Source organism: Erithacus rubecula, assembly GCF_903797595.1.
Source record: "Erithacus rubecula genome assembly, contig: SUPER_Z_unloc_4, whole genome shotgun sequence".
NCBI classification, from domain to species: Eukaryota; Metazoa; Chordata; class Aves; order Passeriformes; family Muscicapidae; genus Erithacus; species Erithacus rubecula.
This window is the reverse complement of record NW_027635670.1, coordinates 1,139,236-1,157,413: the sequence shown is the minus strand read 5'-3', so window position 1 is coordinate 1,157,413 and position 18,178 is coordinate 1,139,236. Positions and strand designations below refer to the sequence as shown.

The 18,178-nt window shown below is 35.1% G+C and overlaps 1 protein-coding gene across 1 annotated transcript in view; it reads right to left on the bottom strand.

Annotated features, from left to right (window-relative positions):
- ALDH1A1 (aldehyde dehydrogenase 1 family member A1) overlaps positions 1–17,585 on the bottom strand; it is a 30,209-nt gene extending 12,624 nt beyond the window's left edge. Inside the window, exons 1-6 of the mRNA XM_079331474.1 lie at positions 17,400–17,585; positions 10,253–10,357; positions 6,306–6,446; positions 3,338–3,467; positions 2,170–2,231; positions 67–195 (exon numbers count right to left, since the gene is read on the bottom strand). Coding sequence (XP_079187600.1) covers positions 67–195; positions 2,170–2,231; positions 3,338–3,467; positions 6,306–6,446; positions 10,253–10,357; positions 17,400–17,489 — 657 coding nt within the window. The 5' untranslated portion in view covers positions 17,490–17,585. The remainder of the gene's footprint in view (positions 1–66; positions 196–2,169; positions 2,232–3,337; positions 3,468–6,305; positions 6,447–10,252; positions 10,358–17,399) is intronic.
- Between the last annotated feature and the right edge of the window lie 593 nt (positions 17,586–18,178).

The window sequence follows — 18,178 nt, the reverse complement described above, 5'->3', positions numbered from 1 at the left end:
TCTGTGGCATTTCAGCTGCAGTATACTCTTACATTCCTGAGAGGGGCAAATAAGTGACTTACTTACCTCTTTAATTAAGGATCCCATGTAAAGGGCACTGAGAGGAGTTTGTTCTGCTGGTTTGACAACCACTGTGTTTCCACAACAAAGGGCAGGGGCAATCTTCCAGATGAACATAACCAATGGGAAGTTCCACTGAAAGACAGATGAGAAAGTGTATCCTATTTCTAATACATCACCAAAATACCACAGCTTTTTCTATTACAATAGCTCAAATTTTCAACTGGGTGGTTGAACTTTTTGTTGAACTCCTTTCAGAATGAAGATATTTTGAAAAAAGAATTGGCAAGCCAGGTAATACAAAGACTGGGGATTTTTGTGTATATATAAGTCCAGGGGATCCAAGGTTTTAGTTACAAGCTCAAGAGACAATGAGTGTACTCCTTTAACAATGTGTTACAGGCAGTTGTTGGATTAGTGGCGCAATTGGGAGTTTTGCTATCTTAAATGGTCATGTCCATCATCAATTCAGTTTTCTAAGGGAGACAAGGTAATAACACATAATGCTGCCCTTTCCCCTGGAGGTTTCACTGGCAGCTGCTGTGGGCAGTTCAGGCAGACTGAAAAGCAGCTGAATGCTTTGTATCCAGTGTTCTGCCATATGAGAGACAACATCACGGGGAAAACAGCTTTTCCCCTTTGAGAATATTTACAATAGTTTGGGTAGCATTGAGGCCATGAGCGTCAGCTCAACACCTTTTTGAAATGGGGAAAAAAGCAGTGAAGAGCTACCTATTATGTCAGAAAGACTAGGAGGAATATACATGCAACACTTCTTTTTTTCTCTCCTTGTCTCCTTTTGGACACCTCAGTCTTGAAAATAATGGGAACATATATAATATAAAGTAATGGATTACAGAGTTTTGTGCAGATTCATTTTCAGAGTGGAACTGTGTAAGTGAAAGGAAGTGGAGAGGGTGAGCTGTCAAAAGGGTTTGTAACAGACACGTAGTTCCTCACAGGTTTGGTTTATGTAGAAACCTGCAGTCTGCTGGTTCCTATTTCAATAGAGGGAAATGAAAGATATACTCAGAAATATTTAACATTTTATAAGGGAATCCATTGTTTGTACTAACTACTGCTTGTACTTCCTGGAGATAATTATGTTTTAAATGGCCACATCTAGTGTTTCTAGCTCTTTGGCATATCTTGATTGAGTGTTTTATTTGAAATGCCTTGTGCTTGATCTTGAAGAGGATCTAAACCCAAGCTCTCCTAGAGACTGGATACAAACATATTCAAGAAATGTGCTCCAAATCAGTTAAGTGGTATAAAGATAGCACATTTTCAACATTAGCTTAAGGATGTCAGGAACATGAGCAGGACCCACATGTCTGAGCAGACCTTATAGATGACTTTTTCATAATCTATTGAGCTGCCAAGCAGGTCAGGTGAGGTTGCTCATAACTACCTGTGCAAAGGAGTGGGTGGATTAGGAGAGCTTAGTGCATATAACTGTTTCCACAGACACCCACCAAAACTACATAAACTTTACAAATAAATTTAGAACTTGAGCTCCTCAAGTGTTTTAAATGACCAGACTCAGCTAAGCATTTTGAAACTTTAGTTAAAAAGAGTGAGTTCAAAACTGGGAGTTTGGATGTGCTAAACAGGAGCTTTATTGGACACATTCCTTGTGTTGCAACTTGTACCACCATCGTGATGAATACAAGTAAACAAAGATAAAGCTGCACAGATCTGAATGCTGTACAGATGAGAACAGATACTCTAGGTCTTAAAGAGCTAATTTTTTATATGTGTATAGGTGTAAACATTACAGATTGCAAATATTACACTCTCCTACATGTTTGTTTCTATTTCTTTCAGTTTCAACAAAGCACAATTCCATTTTCCAAATTATTTAATAAGTCAAATTTTGAGATTTACTTTCTTTCCATATACAGGGAGGAGAGGGACAAGGTTGGACCAAGGTGACATATCACAAACTGATGAATCAGAATTACAGCACTCAGGATAGTCTCCATCTTTCAGGACCTGAAAATTTCTGGTTAGTAACGTTTCACAAATGCACTTGCATAAGCAAAATCTCAAAAGCATTTCCATTTGTAACAAGGAACAATTGTGTTTACATAAATGTTTCCAACTTACAGGAATAATTTGGCCACACACTCCAATAGGCTCATGTCTTGTAAATGTAAGAAAGTTTCCATCTGTGGGAAAAAGAAATAAGTTAGGCATTTAGACAAAGCATTTGTGAGAAACAGTTAAATCAGAAAGATGATAAAGTAGGGTACCAAACTTATCTGGATACAATTTTACTTAAAAATGATATTTTCAAAATCTTAACTATGCAAAAAGCCATAAAGTACATCTGGATTCAATGTCTACTTTCTTCATAGCTCCAAGGTTTGATTTTTCCAGTCTGACTGTCTTTTTGCTGTGACAACCCTGCTTCTCAATATGGTATGCACAGCACACCAATAAGCATTCCTCATTTATTTTTTCTTTTATCACCTTTTTTTTTTTTTTCTTTCAAAAACTTCTCTTTTAAATCCTAGGTACGTATGAGACATTTTTTAATATTAAATCTTAGCTTAAATCAAATCCATTAAATATAAAATTCTCTTTGATTCAAATAAATATGTGTTCCATTAAACCTAGCATAGAAGTCTACATGAGGCAAGAGAGTTGGAAGTATTTATCACTCTAGTTTTCCTTAATTCCTTCTTTATTACCTTTTCCTTAATTCCTTCTTTATTACCTTTTCCTAATTCCTTCTTTATTACCATTCTTTTCTTTGTCTTTCTGAGAGAAGGTAGCTAGAAAGACAATGTTTTCATAGAGCTGTTTAATGGGAAAGGGAATGGAATGAAATTTTAGCAAATGCTGTTTCCTCATTCCTATCTCTTAGTACTTTTCCTATTACATTATCCAGTCACTGAAGTAAATATTACTGCTTTGTACTAATCTTTGCTTAAATATGTAGACACCCAGGTCTCACTGCTTTAGTCTTGTATAAACTGTACATTGCCATGCAAAAGTAGCCTACCACATTTCTTAGATGCACATACAGGCTAAATTTTTTTGGTCCATAAACAATATTTGTTAGTAGTGCACAGAACAAGAAATAAATGTGAAGACCTACACTAAATGTTTAACTGAGAACTATGACAAATCTTTTATAACCTATCTTCAAAACTTTCCAAAATAGTTTCCATTTGAGGTATTTTCTGTGTTGCACAACTTTTAGATAAAAGTCAGCTATTTACAGCTTGTGCTGGCCTCAGTTCCGTGGTTTTATCTTGGAACTACTCACCCATTGGAACAGTGCGTCCGTGGATTTTATCAGCCCAGCCTGCACAGTAGCGCAAAGTTTTGATACAGGCACCCAAATCCATTAGATAGGCCGTGGAAAAGAGCTTCCCACCATCAATGGTTTCCATTGTCTGCAGACAACACCAACTAAAAACTTAGTATCAAATATTCATCATGGTTATTTCGCTTGCGGTTTGTAATTTAGCTTTTGGTAGTTCATTTTGAGGATTTCAGCTTTAAAACATTTAGATTAACTCCCCTCTGAAAAAAACAGTTTTGAAAAACTGAATTTAGCAATCTATAAGTGAAAAATTTTCATGATGGTTTATTTGCATTGAACTATGTAGATAGCATGATCACTATGGATTTGTAATGATAAGATTTGCTCAAAAAACATCTCTCCCATTTAAATAAGTTACACAGTCCTACTTTATATTAAATATTCTGCAAGCATAAATCAAGAGACCAGGGAGGAGACAATGCAAATAACTAATGCAAATAAAATGAGTGGATTTCCTCAAATCAGTCAGTTTAAACGACTCAAGTCTTATAAAAAATACCCTAAATACACCTTGAGTGTTTGATGTGCAAAGGAAAGACCTGAGCTATCTAGAACTCTTAAGTGAGAGAAATTCATTGTGAAAAATGAATGCTTATGCAGAAGAGTCTCTAAATAGGGTTGCTTTTTAGCCAGGTCTAAGGAATGTGGTTTGGATTAATTTCTGTGCCCTGGCTATTGGGAAATAAAGATCATGAGGAGTTCTTAATAGTGTCAACATATTTTTGACATTCAAGAATATTTTTCTAAAGCTGTCCAAAGCAGAAAGATTGAGGATCTTCAGCTTTATGAACAATCCCATTACAATATTCAGCTGGAAGAGCCCAAACTACAGTTTTAATATCTAAACTATAATTTTAAGATTGGCATTCTTTAGCATTTCAGGTTGGATAAACAGACTGATCCTCCAAGAACAGTTTTTCATCACCAACTCCCCTTTGAAGCCCACATTTTTAATGAACTGGACACATTTTAGATACCATACTTGGGAAGAGAACAGAACAAACAGTGAAGACAGCAATGCTTGATGGCTCTTAGCAACAAGGAACAGATTAAATGAGATATGCCATTGGCATTCCAGGCAATATATGTGGCATTGTTTTTGTTCTCTTTTTACATGGGAGAATTTTCTTCCCTGACCTCAAACTTGCTTTCAGTATCATGAGACTGAATCCTAAGCAACACAGTTTTCAGGGGCTCTTTCAGTACCTTGCTTTGACTTACTCTTTCAATTGCCTATCTGTAGGTCTGCTGAGCCTCTGGAACATCTTAGCAACAAATAAAGAGCTGAAATGAAATAATTTTCATCCTGGTCAAGTGCATGAACACAGGAAAATAATTTTGCAATAAGCTTTGGACATTTAATTTGATCTCTAGTGTTCAGGAGGATGTGTCACTCTATAGTACTAGTTTTAAAGGTAGGATAAATGGTGAGTGGAGAAAATCTTTCTTCATCAAAGTCTGGAGAGCACTTTACTCATACATACCTTTTCTGAAAACGGAAGTAGTTAGTAAGGTGACTAAGTTGCAGGAAACATAAATAAAGTCAGTAAAATAGGGACTTGGGAGGGGCCCCAGGGAAAAGCAATTTTTTCATATTATGAAAACAAAAAATATAAAAAAAACCCTAATTCAATGTTTCATCTTCCCTGTGGAAAAAAGCTTGTATCTTAATCCTCTTTGCATTTTTAATGCCTTAGACTGTACAATATAGAAAGAAATGCCAGCTAATCCAATTATTTAAGGGACAAGAGGGCATACTGATACATTTAGAATACAACTCTCTTAAAATTTTGTTTCTTTCAACTCAAATCTAGCATTTTAAAGGACATAAGTTCCACCCACACAAGGTTTCTCCTGAGAAACTCTACTACAGTCATAAGGACATATAATGGGCAACGGATGCTTTGCAGATTTTAGATATCTGAAGGTTTAAATTTTATGAGCTTATTTACAGTGTCTTTTGTGACTAATGGCTAAATACCTCAAGCTATAACTAGATCATTCTGAGTGATGATTCTGAATGTTGGGTCCTCCTCCTTCTCTAAATTTTTTTGCTGTTTGCAGTAAACCAGGATTCATCTTCAGCACAAGCAATTATCCCACCTAAATTTTAATTCCAGAATGTGCTTGAAATAGTAGAGAAATCACCTTAATAATAACATCATATGTGGAGTTTAAAATAAGGAGGAGACGATAGCAGCCTTTATCAAATTGGTGGTATATTTTTATTTTAGATGTTATTTCTTGCCTCACAATCTGTAAGCAAGAGCATTACAAATTATGTGTCTTCTGTTAAGAGTGGTAAAATAGCCAATACACAGTTGGCTATTTTACAAACAGTTGTTTGTAAAGAGAGGACTTAATTCCCCAGTGCTCATGTTATTGTTTTTTTTTAAATAATCAATTGCTGCCTCCAGTTCTGGTTGAGCTTTATCATTCATTACTAGTTGTAAACTGGAGTTAATGAAGGACCAGGGGTTGAAAATATAGAGTCATAAAATCAGAAACCTTTAACAGTTCTGACATATATCATCTATAAACCTGGAGCCAGGCTTTGAGTTTAGGCCCTGATTCAGGCTTTAATTTGCGTTAAGCCTTGATTCAGACTTTGGTTTAGACAAGTATCAACCATGTGATCAGTGTTAATGTGCCTTTGAGAATCAGTGGTTCACATTACTGTGGCTGCAGGTAGTTTAAGGATCACTTTAAAGCTATTCAAACACTCAAGAACTCGGTGGATGTAGGGTGTCAATAGAGCAGAGTTAAAGCCAGCTTAGTGAAGTCCATTTGTTACAGAGAAGAAAACTGAGTGTTGAGACAGCCTAGCTTTCCAAAAAGTAGGCATTAAACTTGCTGACATGTTTCTGTAAAGTCAGGGCTTCCCCCTTGTCCTTTTGCTCATACTCACAGCCAGGATCAGGCGGTCTCTTTCGACTAAGTCAGCCAGTTTATTCAAGAGCCTTCCTCGCTCCGAGGCGTCCATCGTGCGCCAGGTTGAGCCCAGCTCAAAAGCCTTTCTGGCTGCTTTGACTGCCTCGTCCACATCTGCCTGTGGGAAAAACAAAAACACTTACACCAGCAGTAGCTGGTCCTGCCACAAGCCTTTTTTCGCTGTTAAATGTGTGAAGTTTAGCGCAAGTTTAACACAAATTTTAAATAAGAGAAACAACTCCGATCTAATCAAAATTAGCATCAGTAATGGTAAACACATGGGTTATTTTCTTTCCAATGCTTCTGCTGCTATTTCAGCAATGCAAAATTCTATGAGAAACAGGCGAGTTCTCAAAGTTTCCAAAATAAAAATTTATTAATGAACTCTGTTTTTAAAATTCATATTCTTAAGCCCTTTCTCTGAACCAAGCACTTTCATTGATGATACAATTTTATGTCTTTCATTTACAAAAAGATACCTGAGTCTGTAAGGTAAATGGTTAATTATCCATCATGTGAAAGTATCTCACAGTGCAATGAAAACCAGGCTAGAAAAGCCTGTTCCTTAGGATGCTTCATAAAATGAAGACAAATTTATTATTAAGGAAGACAAATCAATAAATTGAAATATTTATATATAAAATTACTTTTAAAAGAAACCAGGTTTAAAATGGAAGCCTAAATATTTTGAAGTCTAAGCACTGTCTTTGCATATACCAGCTAATTTGTCAGTCCATTAATGTTCTTTATTGCATATTTTTCTATTTATCATTTGCTTTTCACTATAGAAGAAAAATCTATAATGAAACTATTCCAAGCAAAGGGTGTTCCAGGATTTAAGAAAAAGAAATTACAGTTTCTTAAAGAAAGGCTTTTGGTACTCAGAATTTTTCTGTATTTCAAAATTCTTGTAAAATTTACCAACAAAAGCAGTGAGATAAGAAAGAGGTTTATTGTAGTATTTTTATGAGAAAAGAAGAAATTTTAGGAAAAAAGAGAAATTATATGCCACATTTTTCAGAGAAATTTGCATGTAACATTTGAAGGATATCTTCCAAACATTATTTGTGTTGCTGTTTACCAATATCTCTTCCAGAGAAATCATTATCAAGGTTGACTAAGTCAGCAAATTCAATCAAGTCAACACTACAGTCAATTGTTTAAAACATGAATCAGATCTTGAATCTTTAACTGATATTGGTAGCCATGATCTAATTTTAAGAAGCTGTGAGTGGGGCTGGTTAGTGGCTTGAAAAGCCCAGCACAGACTGGTGAGGCATAAGGCCACAGCATTTCCAAAATTTTTCCACGAAATTTGGGAAAAATTAGGAAGCAAGAATGCGAATAGCATAGTCATAGAGCAATAGTGGTCAGTCACCTACTCCAAGTAGCTGAAATCTACTAAATTAAGAATTGTTTTTCTTCAGAATCTGTCAGCATATTGTCAAACACCTCATCACTATCAGTAATTATCAGACTATCAGTGACTATCAGACTATCAGCTGACTATCAGCTTGGCCTTAACTGGAAAAGGAGAAGGGGTAAAATTGTCATATGAATATGAACAATAGAAACTAAAGCTACTTTGTCTGGTGTTTCTTCTAGAAGTACAGAAGTAATTAAAACCAATAAAAATAATATAGAGTAATATAGTAAAAACAACAAGTTCAAAAAAAATTTTTCTTCAACTGTATGAAATTTAATTTCATTACATCAATTTACACTATCAATATAAAGACTCCTTTCTGAGCCAGTTAGATTTATTACAGAAGTACATTTAGTTTACATACACTGACAATTTGGTGAGCTGCTTTATTATTACAAGGGGCCTTAAGGATTAGGAATGTAGCTTGAAAGAGCCATCAAACTGGAAGAAAACAGTTCCCACCCACATATATGTCTGTTCTTTGTAATCTCCTCTTGTTTTGTAAAATACCACTGCAAGGAAGTGGACAGCCCTTTGTCAACTCTATTGTATGCACAAATTAAATTCCTAAAATCTCTTGGCTCATTATCTGAAGTCTAGCCTCTTGCATATTAGGTTCATAATGACTGTGTAATTTACTAGATCTGCACAATTTACCAGGCTATTTAGTTAATAGCAGTTGTCATTACGTATTAGTTTGCAAAATTATTGAAGAGAAAGCAAACCTGTGCTTTGAATAGTATTATCTCTTTATTTAATGAGTTGTTAGAGAGCTTGTAAGGAAAGAAAGCTGCAAAAATTTTGAATGGAAGCTGAACAGTTGCACATTATGAGTATTTTAATTTGGGGATAATAAATTATCAGTGTCCCAGCACCATTTATAGATAGCTGGTAGTAAAGAAAAGAAAAACCTTTGAAAAACTTCAGGTTTTTAAATTTTAAAACATTATTTCACTTCAGATGAAGTGAAATAATAACAGCCATTTTTTTCTAAGAAAAGGTTAAAAATCTGTCTCCATGATGACTTTCTTAGTAATTCGTGGTCACTATTGCTCAAGTGCTAGACAACATTAGAGGCAAAGATTACTGGGAGAGTCATGATGAGTTTACAGAGCAGAGTAAGAGTTAATGAGAAGATAATTCTGAGTGAATTTCTCAAAAGAGAATTTTATTTCAGTGTGAACTTCTGTACAGTAAATTAAAAAAATTCTGAAAAAGCACATGCTTATTATATTGGCAATAATTTTTTGTGAACTAATATCACAGGCAAACTTAGAAGTTTTACATTAGTTCTACTAGATAACATTTTGATGCTAAGCTTAAAAAATGCTTGTTATACATTCTAGAGATGTGTATTTCTTGACTAAAATGAATATATCATTTTGTGAGAAGTGTAAAAAAACTTTTTTTTTACTTTGGGATACAAGATTGGCTTTAAAGTAGAAATGTAGAAAATTAAATACATATGTGCAAGAACCAAACCAGTAATTATAAAACCATCTTTATTTCCAGTTACAGTCATCTTGTGAATTGGAAATGCATCCTTCAATTCTTGTATTTACTTTCCAAGAGTATATTAAAAAATGCTTTCCTTAGTCAGCACTTTTAATGCTGTTAGACATATTGCTTATCCTATTTTTAAAAACTACCTCCTTCCTTACATTCAAACTATATAGCATCACTAAGCAAATACTGTTTGAAAGAAAAACACATAATAAAAATACAGAGATTAGGGCTTAGGTTTTCATTATATCTTTTGATTACATGTCATCTATCTGAAATTTTCTGCAACAGAACCTCATAAATAGAAAAAAAATGTTTCTTCACAGTTTTCAACAATTCTTTTAGTAATCTGCTTCATTGATTCAACACACTTTAAGCAGGTCAGTTTTGGAGGAATTAGTGTCTATTTGATAGGCTACCTTCAGCTTCAAGATAATTTTTAGGACTATGTTCCAGTATGTTTTTCACAAAGCAAAATATTTGAAGGGGGCAGTACTGAAATTACATATAGCTAAAGATAATCATGGTAGTGATCATCTTCACAAAATTTGTGGGAAATGATAAATATTTGTCCTTTTTATATTTTCTATAAGGAAAAGCCTTGTATAAATGTGTAATGAACAAGATTATATTACTTTGTAATGCACAAAACATAACAGAAAAAAAAAAAATCCCAACTAAATTTTTAGATGTCAATGATCACAGATACGAAAAAGAATCAATAATATTAGTCAAACAAATCAGCAAAAAAAATTTATTCAGAAATTTTTGCATATAAACCTATGGTAAAGCAGTGTTTCAACATCTCTTTACCAAAAAATATCACAGCTTATTAAAAAAGGGTTTGGGAAAGAAGGTATGCAGGATGAAGTAGGTCCATCTGAGGTGATGTTTTACATTACATTACATTACATTTACCAATGACTTCTTGCCTTCCTGCTTTTAAGGTGCACTGAAATAAAAGTTGCAGTTAAGGGCAAAAAAGAAAACCTTACCTTGTCACCTTCTTCAACCTCACAGATTTTCTCTTCAGTTGCTGGGTTAAAGACTGCAAATTTTTTACCACTGATTGAATCATGCCATTCATTGTTTATAAATATCTGCAGGGGAAGAAAGAGTCCAAAAATATTAGGAACATATATGTAGCTGTTGTCTGTTATATGCTTTAGTCATTCATAGCTGAGAGCTGCCAGGTTCATAGATGTCTGAAATAAAACTGGATAGCTGTTACTACATTATTCTGAAGAGATGAATAATCACATACACACTTATCCAGGATCAATTTTTTAAAACTGACTTCCTTTGGAGAGGCAAACTTTTCTCTACATTGCTTTTGTAGTTTGTTTCATGTCATAAAAATTTTCTGTAAAGGGGTCCTTCCTGCCTCTGAAGTACAAGGTAGGTAGAGCCCTAAATTACCTATGGGAAATCACCTGAGTTTTCCATGGTCACAGGGTTGGTAACAATGAAGGACCTCTCTGTTACACAGCCAGACAGAAGTAAACCCAGCCCTTGGATGAAATAATTATTTTGGATTAAGATATCACTGTTGTATTTTTCTTTGCTTTGATTTCTCTTCATTCTCTCCTGCCAAAAAGAGGAAAGCCCAACCAAAACCAAACCAAACCAAACCAAACCAAACCAAACCACACCAAACCAAACCAAACCCCCCAAACATACAAAACCAATGCCAAGGTTTATTGATATTGAAGCTGAGACTGAAAAAAACCCTGCTTTTGTCATAGTCAATTCAATGAGTTAAAGAATCATGGAAAGGATACAGCCTGGAAGGGACCACAGTGGGGTCATAGCACCCAATAGCCCTGCTCAAGTAGGATTATATTAGAGCACATTGCACAGAATTGCACCCAGATGGCTCTTAAAACATGCATAAGAACCTCTGGGTGAAATTTGAGGTACCTATGTCTGTTCACAAATGCAAAACAGAGCCTGGATCTCACCTGTGGGTACACAAGAGCTGTACTGCTCTAGAGCCTGCCATCTCTGGGGCACTGTTGGTAAAATGGTCAAAGTGGTTTATTTTCTATTTTAACTGTGGGTTAACCTTGTAACAGAAAGAAAATGCTCATTGAAATGATCTGAAAAATGCACAGCTGTTGAAAAGAGGAGGATAAGTTACTAATAAGAGCTTTGTACGTTGCTTCTTGAAGTGGACATGATAAGGTATACAGTCCAAAGTTAACAGCACCTCTCATTCTCTACCTGTTTAACCTCTGGGTCCAGGTCAGTGCTGAAACAGGGGTGCTAAGCTGTCCTACCTTGAGCCCACCCTCCTGATGCTGGTGGGCTGCTGCCTTCCCTTCTCACTGCCTTCCAGTGTCATTGCATTCTAGGAATGTGAGTGGGATCTCGATTGTGCTCACCTGTAAGGACATGTCAGGCTCTGACTCACTGTACCAGGTATTTTGAGCTCCAATTGTGCTTCTCTCTAGAGTCAAGGCATTTTGACCCACAGTTAGTCACTGGAGCCTAGCAGTAACACCAGCTAGCACCCTCCATTAGGACAAAGAACCTACTGCTGCTGTTAGAGTAACAGGAACTTTGAAGTAGAAAACCAGAAAATGCTTTGGTGTAGGCAAAGTAGGTGATGGTTGACTCAGGACAAGACAATGTCAAGACACCAGAACTGCAGGTTAACTGCTTTTTGTCACAGAAACTTGAGGAATAAATCCTTCCACCACAACCATGTGAGTTATTAGAATGCAACAGATTTTAGGGAATAATTTTCTGCATAGTATTATGACTGGTTGAGTAGTTAATAATTTGTGTTGTTAATAATTGGTGAATAGTTTATTATATAACCATCAAAATTTATGAAACATATCTCTAAATGGATATGGCAACAATGTGTTAGTATATTCCTGTATTATGTTAGTACTGTTCTGTATGTTTCTTCTTTTTTTTTATGTGGGCAACTTATACAGTGTCATTGTCACCTCTGACCATCAGGACTGACCAGCAAACTCCTGATTTAACAAAAGGTGAAATAAATATATAAGCCATGGAAATTTCTGATAGGTGATGAGGCAAATTCCAAAAATATCCACATAAAATTCCAATTGTGGTGAAAAGGCAAAGACAGCAGTTAAATGGTTAATAGTAAAAAAACCATTGCCAAAGACAGAGACAAAGTAAAAGGTAAATATTAATATAACACTGCTATGATGTTACAGTATGCCAAATTCATATCTGTCTGTGAAAAGAATAATAGAAAAACATACCATTTTTGGAAATAGTTAAAGTGCTTGTTTAAATACTACATTTATTGTACCAATCAATATCACCCATAATATTAGTTTGGAATATATTTCTTATTAATGTTTCTAATACTATTCCTGTTTAAAACATAACTTCATTATATTAAATATATATACAATATTGTATCAGAGTTGTATAAATCAAGCTATCCAGATGTCTTCCATAAGCTAGATAGCAGTCTTGCAAAATGGGGATGAGAAAGGCAAGAAATGAAAAAAGTCAAAACTCTCATGTAAGCTGTATTAACACATTTCAGGCAGCTGCACTCATTAGTGTGCATGCAGCCATGCTCATAAAATGCTGTGGAGTTTCTGCCACAAACAGGATGTGGATCTCTAAATCCAGGCAACACTGAAGTACCAGCTAAGAGCAGCCTCTAGCAACAGCCTTGCCCTGCTGAGGAAAGCAATGTCTGGGATGATCCTGCAGTGGGTACAGTGTTTTTTCAGGGAGTTAGAGCTCCACTGACATAAATGCACAGGACCTACGAAGTTTAGGGCTTAAGATTTATTTTGCAAAGATTTAGAAATATTGCTTTTTGGGGTTTTTTTATATTTTATTTCAACAACCCAAAGGTTAATGACTGTTCAGATTTTTTGCGGTAGAACTGAAAATACAGATTTCCAGTAGATGAGACTGTACACTGCAAGAGCTTAGTATTGTAAATAAAGCACAGGTAACATCAGTCAAAAACCCTCTAATGCCTTTATTCCTCAATGTCATAGGGAAATAAAATCTTACATTTCTGAAATGATTGATTTCAGTTGAAACGATTTCTTTGTTCCATTTGGTATTGAAGTTATGTGCAAGACTACAAAATTTCTTGTTCACACAGTTGATTTTGCCACTCAGATGACCTGAGCAGGGAATGGAGACACAAGACCTGAACACAAGACCTGAACTTTGCCTATGCCAGCAGGGTGGTTTCTTTCCCTTCACTTCTGGAGTATTTTGAAAGAATTGTGAATTCATTTTGAAGTATAGCTAGATGGGAAGTGCCATATTTGTGTCTATGCTGCATGAGGAAAGAACACAACTGCTCTGTTGAAAAAAAAATTAGGTCTTTACATTAAGTGTCATCATCTTATGAAACACAAATTTTTGCTTAATCTTCCTTAGAACAAGGATTGTCTTTTTTGTGGGATTAATATTGTGCAGTCTGTTTCGGGTTTCAGACTTCAGTGTCTCTGCAAAGTAACTTATATTACAGCTTAAAAAGAAAATTTCTGCTGTTGGATTTATCCCATATTCATCGTCTTTCTATAAACTCACTTTTTGTTAGGGAGGAATTTTTATGTAATTCACTAATGTTGATTAATGTTATAATTTATACAGAGATATAGTCAAGAAAAGTAACGGAACTAATTAAAATATGGACCTTCCCTAACTTAGCTATTAAGGATAGCTTTTTAAACATGGCAATAAAGGTCGAAATTATCTTCTGTGTAGATATTAGAAACTCTTACAATCTAAGAGTATAAGAAAAAGCAAAGCCTCTTCCCACCTGCCCATGGCTATAGCAAATTGTTTCTTGACGATGCTCTTCAAATGGGCCCAGTTTCCAGTTTCATAGAGCTAAAAGTGAGCATCAGATTTGAACCTTTCCTCATCTGACTGCTCTTAAGTTTTCTTTTGTGGACTATGAAGCAGGGAATTACACAAACAGCATGTTTTCACAGTCCAGGAACAATGAGGAGACACCAGGGCAGAGGCAATTTAACATCACTCCTGTGAGGTGATGCACAGTGCTGAGTCAATGCACCTGCTCACTCCTGCCTGTATAAACTGTGACAGCCATTCAGGTACTCCTGAGTACAACAACTCACTAAAAATGTACATGGCATTAAATTTTACAGATATATCTAAACTTCAAAGTATTGTGGCCCAAGAGGAGGCTCATTTCAAGTGCTACAAATTCTAATTTACAAGTCTCAAAATATGGCATGGAATCTCACTTTATTCTTGGAGCAATAAAAGCAAAATATGTGTCCTTTCTTAAGGTACTACCAAAGAATGAAAATTTAAGTTTTAACAAATATGCCAATATAGATGCTGCTGTGAAATCTCTTACTTTTCTCTCCCTCAGGTTTTTCCTTACAATAAGTTTATATTTGGCTAATATTTAGTGTAACTTCCCCCCCACCTCCACCCACCCCCCGCTTCCCCCTTTGCAATGTGCAGTTATTGATGCAGGAACATTTTACTGCTGCAATGGACTAATAATCAGAGAACATACTCTTTTATTAAATATTTTGTAATTTTTTTTTTATTTTTCACTAAGTGGCTCTGTGTCCACAAAGTGACCTGACCTTAGAGAGTGAGTGCCTAAAGGTACATATAGTACCTTTCTAGCTCATTATTTTTCTCCAGATATTCCAATTACACTTTTGAGCTTTTATGTCTCACTTTTGGTTTTGAAACCACTGGTGCAGTATTTTAATGTTCAGTATACTTTGTCTTTACTCATAGTGCCTTACCCTTCCACACTTCCTGATATGCCACGTGTAGCTTAGCAAGAGAATGTTCAGCTCTTTTCTCGCCCTTGTGTAATTTGACAATCTAATAATTAACTAATCTGAGTTTCTCTGATTAAAGGAGTACTGCAGGGTTTAGTATATGTGAAAGCATCATGACAGAAAGCATTTGTCAAGCAATCATTGTCTAATTCCTCAGTGTTGACTAAGTAAAATATTTACTAACACATTTTTAGCTAGCTACTAAAACTCACTGGGTTCATGGAAATATCTTTAAAGGAGGTTCATATATAAAGACAATTTAAGATTACTTTCTCGTTCAAAATTCAGCCAATTTCAGTGTTTAAAATATATTTGATTTGATGTCTGAAAGTCAAATTTCATTAAGAGGGTTAAATATTATACTATATGTAAAAGGCTTACTCTGAAATAGAGCCATACCAATCTATAGATCATTTAGTTAAGTGAACCCTGTGAGGAGCCACAAATGATCCCAATCACAGAAAGTAAAATAGAGGGAGTGTTAAGTAAAGAGAGTCCTTTGAACACCTCCTGTAGATTTCTCTTCAGTTCCTTTTGTGATGACTGTTGGTATTATGCAGTGGTAGAAAAAGATAAATTGGAGGTTACCAGATGAAGGACCTGGTTCTAGGTGATTTAGACAGAAAGGTTAATACACCAGCAGTAATTAGTGTTTCCCTCATCTTGATCATTCCAGTGTTGCTATTCACCCACATCCCATGTCCTAACTTGTATGGGACAGGAGAGGAATGGGATGAGAAAGAACACAAGAGTGCAAAGGCCTTAATTGTGGGATGAGTGTTGCATATGGAGCAACATTTCTATTTTCCCAACTCCATATCCCTCAGTATGCTGTTGGGGCTTTCAGACAATCCTGTGTGCTATTTGAAGAGAGTTCATTGCAAATATCAAGTCTCCACAGACGTGCTAGATTTTGTAAACAAGTGCATTGCATTTCTACACAGTTTGAATTTATACGCAGCTTTTGAGGAAATGGTACCTACTGTCAAGGCAAAAAAAACCATTTATTATGTGATACTCTCCTTGGTTGAACACTACAAACCAGACTTTTCAACAATGCTGGCTGTACTGTGGTTTCTTTTTTTTGTACTAACAGAATAGATCTTTAATAATTAAATACTTTAAAAGGATGGAAATATTAGTATGAATTTGTGTCTTGCATATTCATAAATCAGTTGGTTTTTCTCATATTAGTTGTTTTCCTTTGGAAAACTAAAGAATCAGAGAGTAAAGTTTTTTTCGGTTTTTTTTTTTTTTTTGAGACAGGAAGAGCAGTAGCAGGCTATCACATGGCAGAACCACATATCTTTCCTGTTAAATATTTACAAAGTAAGACCCTGCGTGATTTATTCAAGAAAGACATGGAGTGGAACATGCTCAAGTTTTTTCCATTAGATAGAAAGGATAGCATGGAATTAAAAATAAGTAATTTAGATGAATACATGCTTTAGGATAAAAACTAAACAGTGGTTCAAGAAAATAAAATTATTTCCCTTGCAATGGTATTAAGAAAAATAAAAAGAACAGTAACCAAGAATCACCAAAGATAAGAAGTCCTTTCTGATCAGTTCAAAACTGATTGTTTCAGAGAACAAAGTTTCTGGCTAAACTTTTTTTTCAAAATTCTGGCAGATATCTGTGCATTATGATACAATATTATGATATAAAATGAGCAGAGAGTCTTTTAAAGCTGGAAACACAAGTCTGGATTCAGACCTTCTTTATCTGTACATTTCTAACTCTATATGAAAATAATTTTCTATTTCAAGAAGCTTATAGCATAGTTAGATTGGTATACTATATCTAATTTTTTAACTACTTACCTGAGAAACAAATTCAAAACCAGATCCATTTTCTCTAATGTAAATATGTGACCAGAATTAATTTTATATTAGTTTCATTTTCACACATCCCTTTTTGTGTAAGCTTATCTGGTTTAATTATTTGAATCTGATTATAACAAAATGTGATATGCTAACATTTTAATTTGCTGTTTTAATTCACTGTTCTGAAAAATAATATAGTAGAAACATTTCCTTCTTTGCTCCATTTATATTTTCTGGTAAACTTATCATTGATGAAAATTTGTTTCCAAAGAAAAAACAACACCCACACCAAGTGAAATATGGAACTATTCTATTATGCATGCACATAAAGGTGCTCTAAATCAGGTAAAAAGGATCACTGAACATATTTGCTAATATGGGTAAAATCAGAATTCAGCTAGAACAGACATTTTAAGCGTTGATTTACTATGACTTCTATAGTTCATATAAGGTTAAAATGAGCACATCCTACTGTCTGAAGGGAATGCATAAGCAAGATCAGGAAAAGCAGTGCTACTAACCTTGGTGTACTTAATTTTCAGGTCTTTTAATGGTTCTGGCAGTGCTGGCATAACTGGAGCAGGATTGCCATCCGAGCCTTGCTTCTTCATGTTTTCAGTTGAGAAGTTTGAGGATGTTCCTGAAACACAGGTGAAAAAGGTATAAAGGGAATACAGTGATTTTTGCCCTGACTGAGCTCTTGGCTTTATTTGTGCTTTTTTATCTGAACCAGCCATGGTATATTTGCATACAGGAATATGATTGGATGAAAGAATTCATTGCAAAGAGAAAATGACACTACTTATTTTTATGACCAAAAGCAACAGCCTTTTCAGTGAGCTGAGACCTCGATGAAGAACATGCTGCTGGAACAATCTGCCTCAGCAGACTCTATGAATTTCTTACTGGGGAGCAGTTTAAGGCCTCCTCATCTGCAAAATTGCTTTCTCTCAGCAGGCAGGTATCCAGATTCTAAGGGAACTCCTTCACATACTTGAAGGCAGGTCTGAAGGTAAAGACAGACTTGTTAGCTCTGAAAATAAACCAAGACCTTCTTATTGATGAAAATTGAAAGTTGATGAAAATAATTACCAGAGCTAGAAAGCATTCATTAAAAAACAAGCTACTTTAGGTTACATTTTAATATGTACAGAGTATATTAGAAGTATTGTAAATAATGTTTGTTTCGTAGATCACAGAGATAAGGGAAGATTGTGGTGATAAAAAATCCTTCATGTGTTTTTCAAGAAATGTGAAGGTGGAATAAATGATCAATCCAGAAAAAAATTCTCTCTGGGTA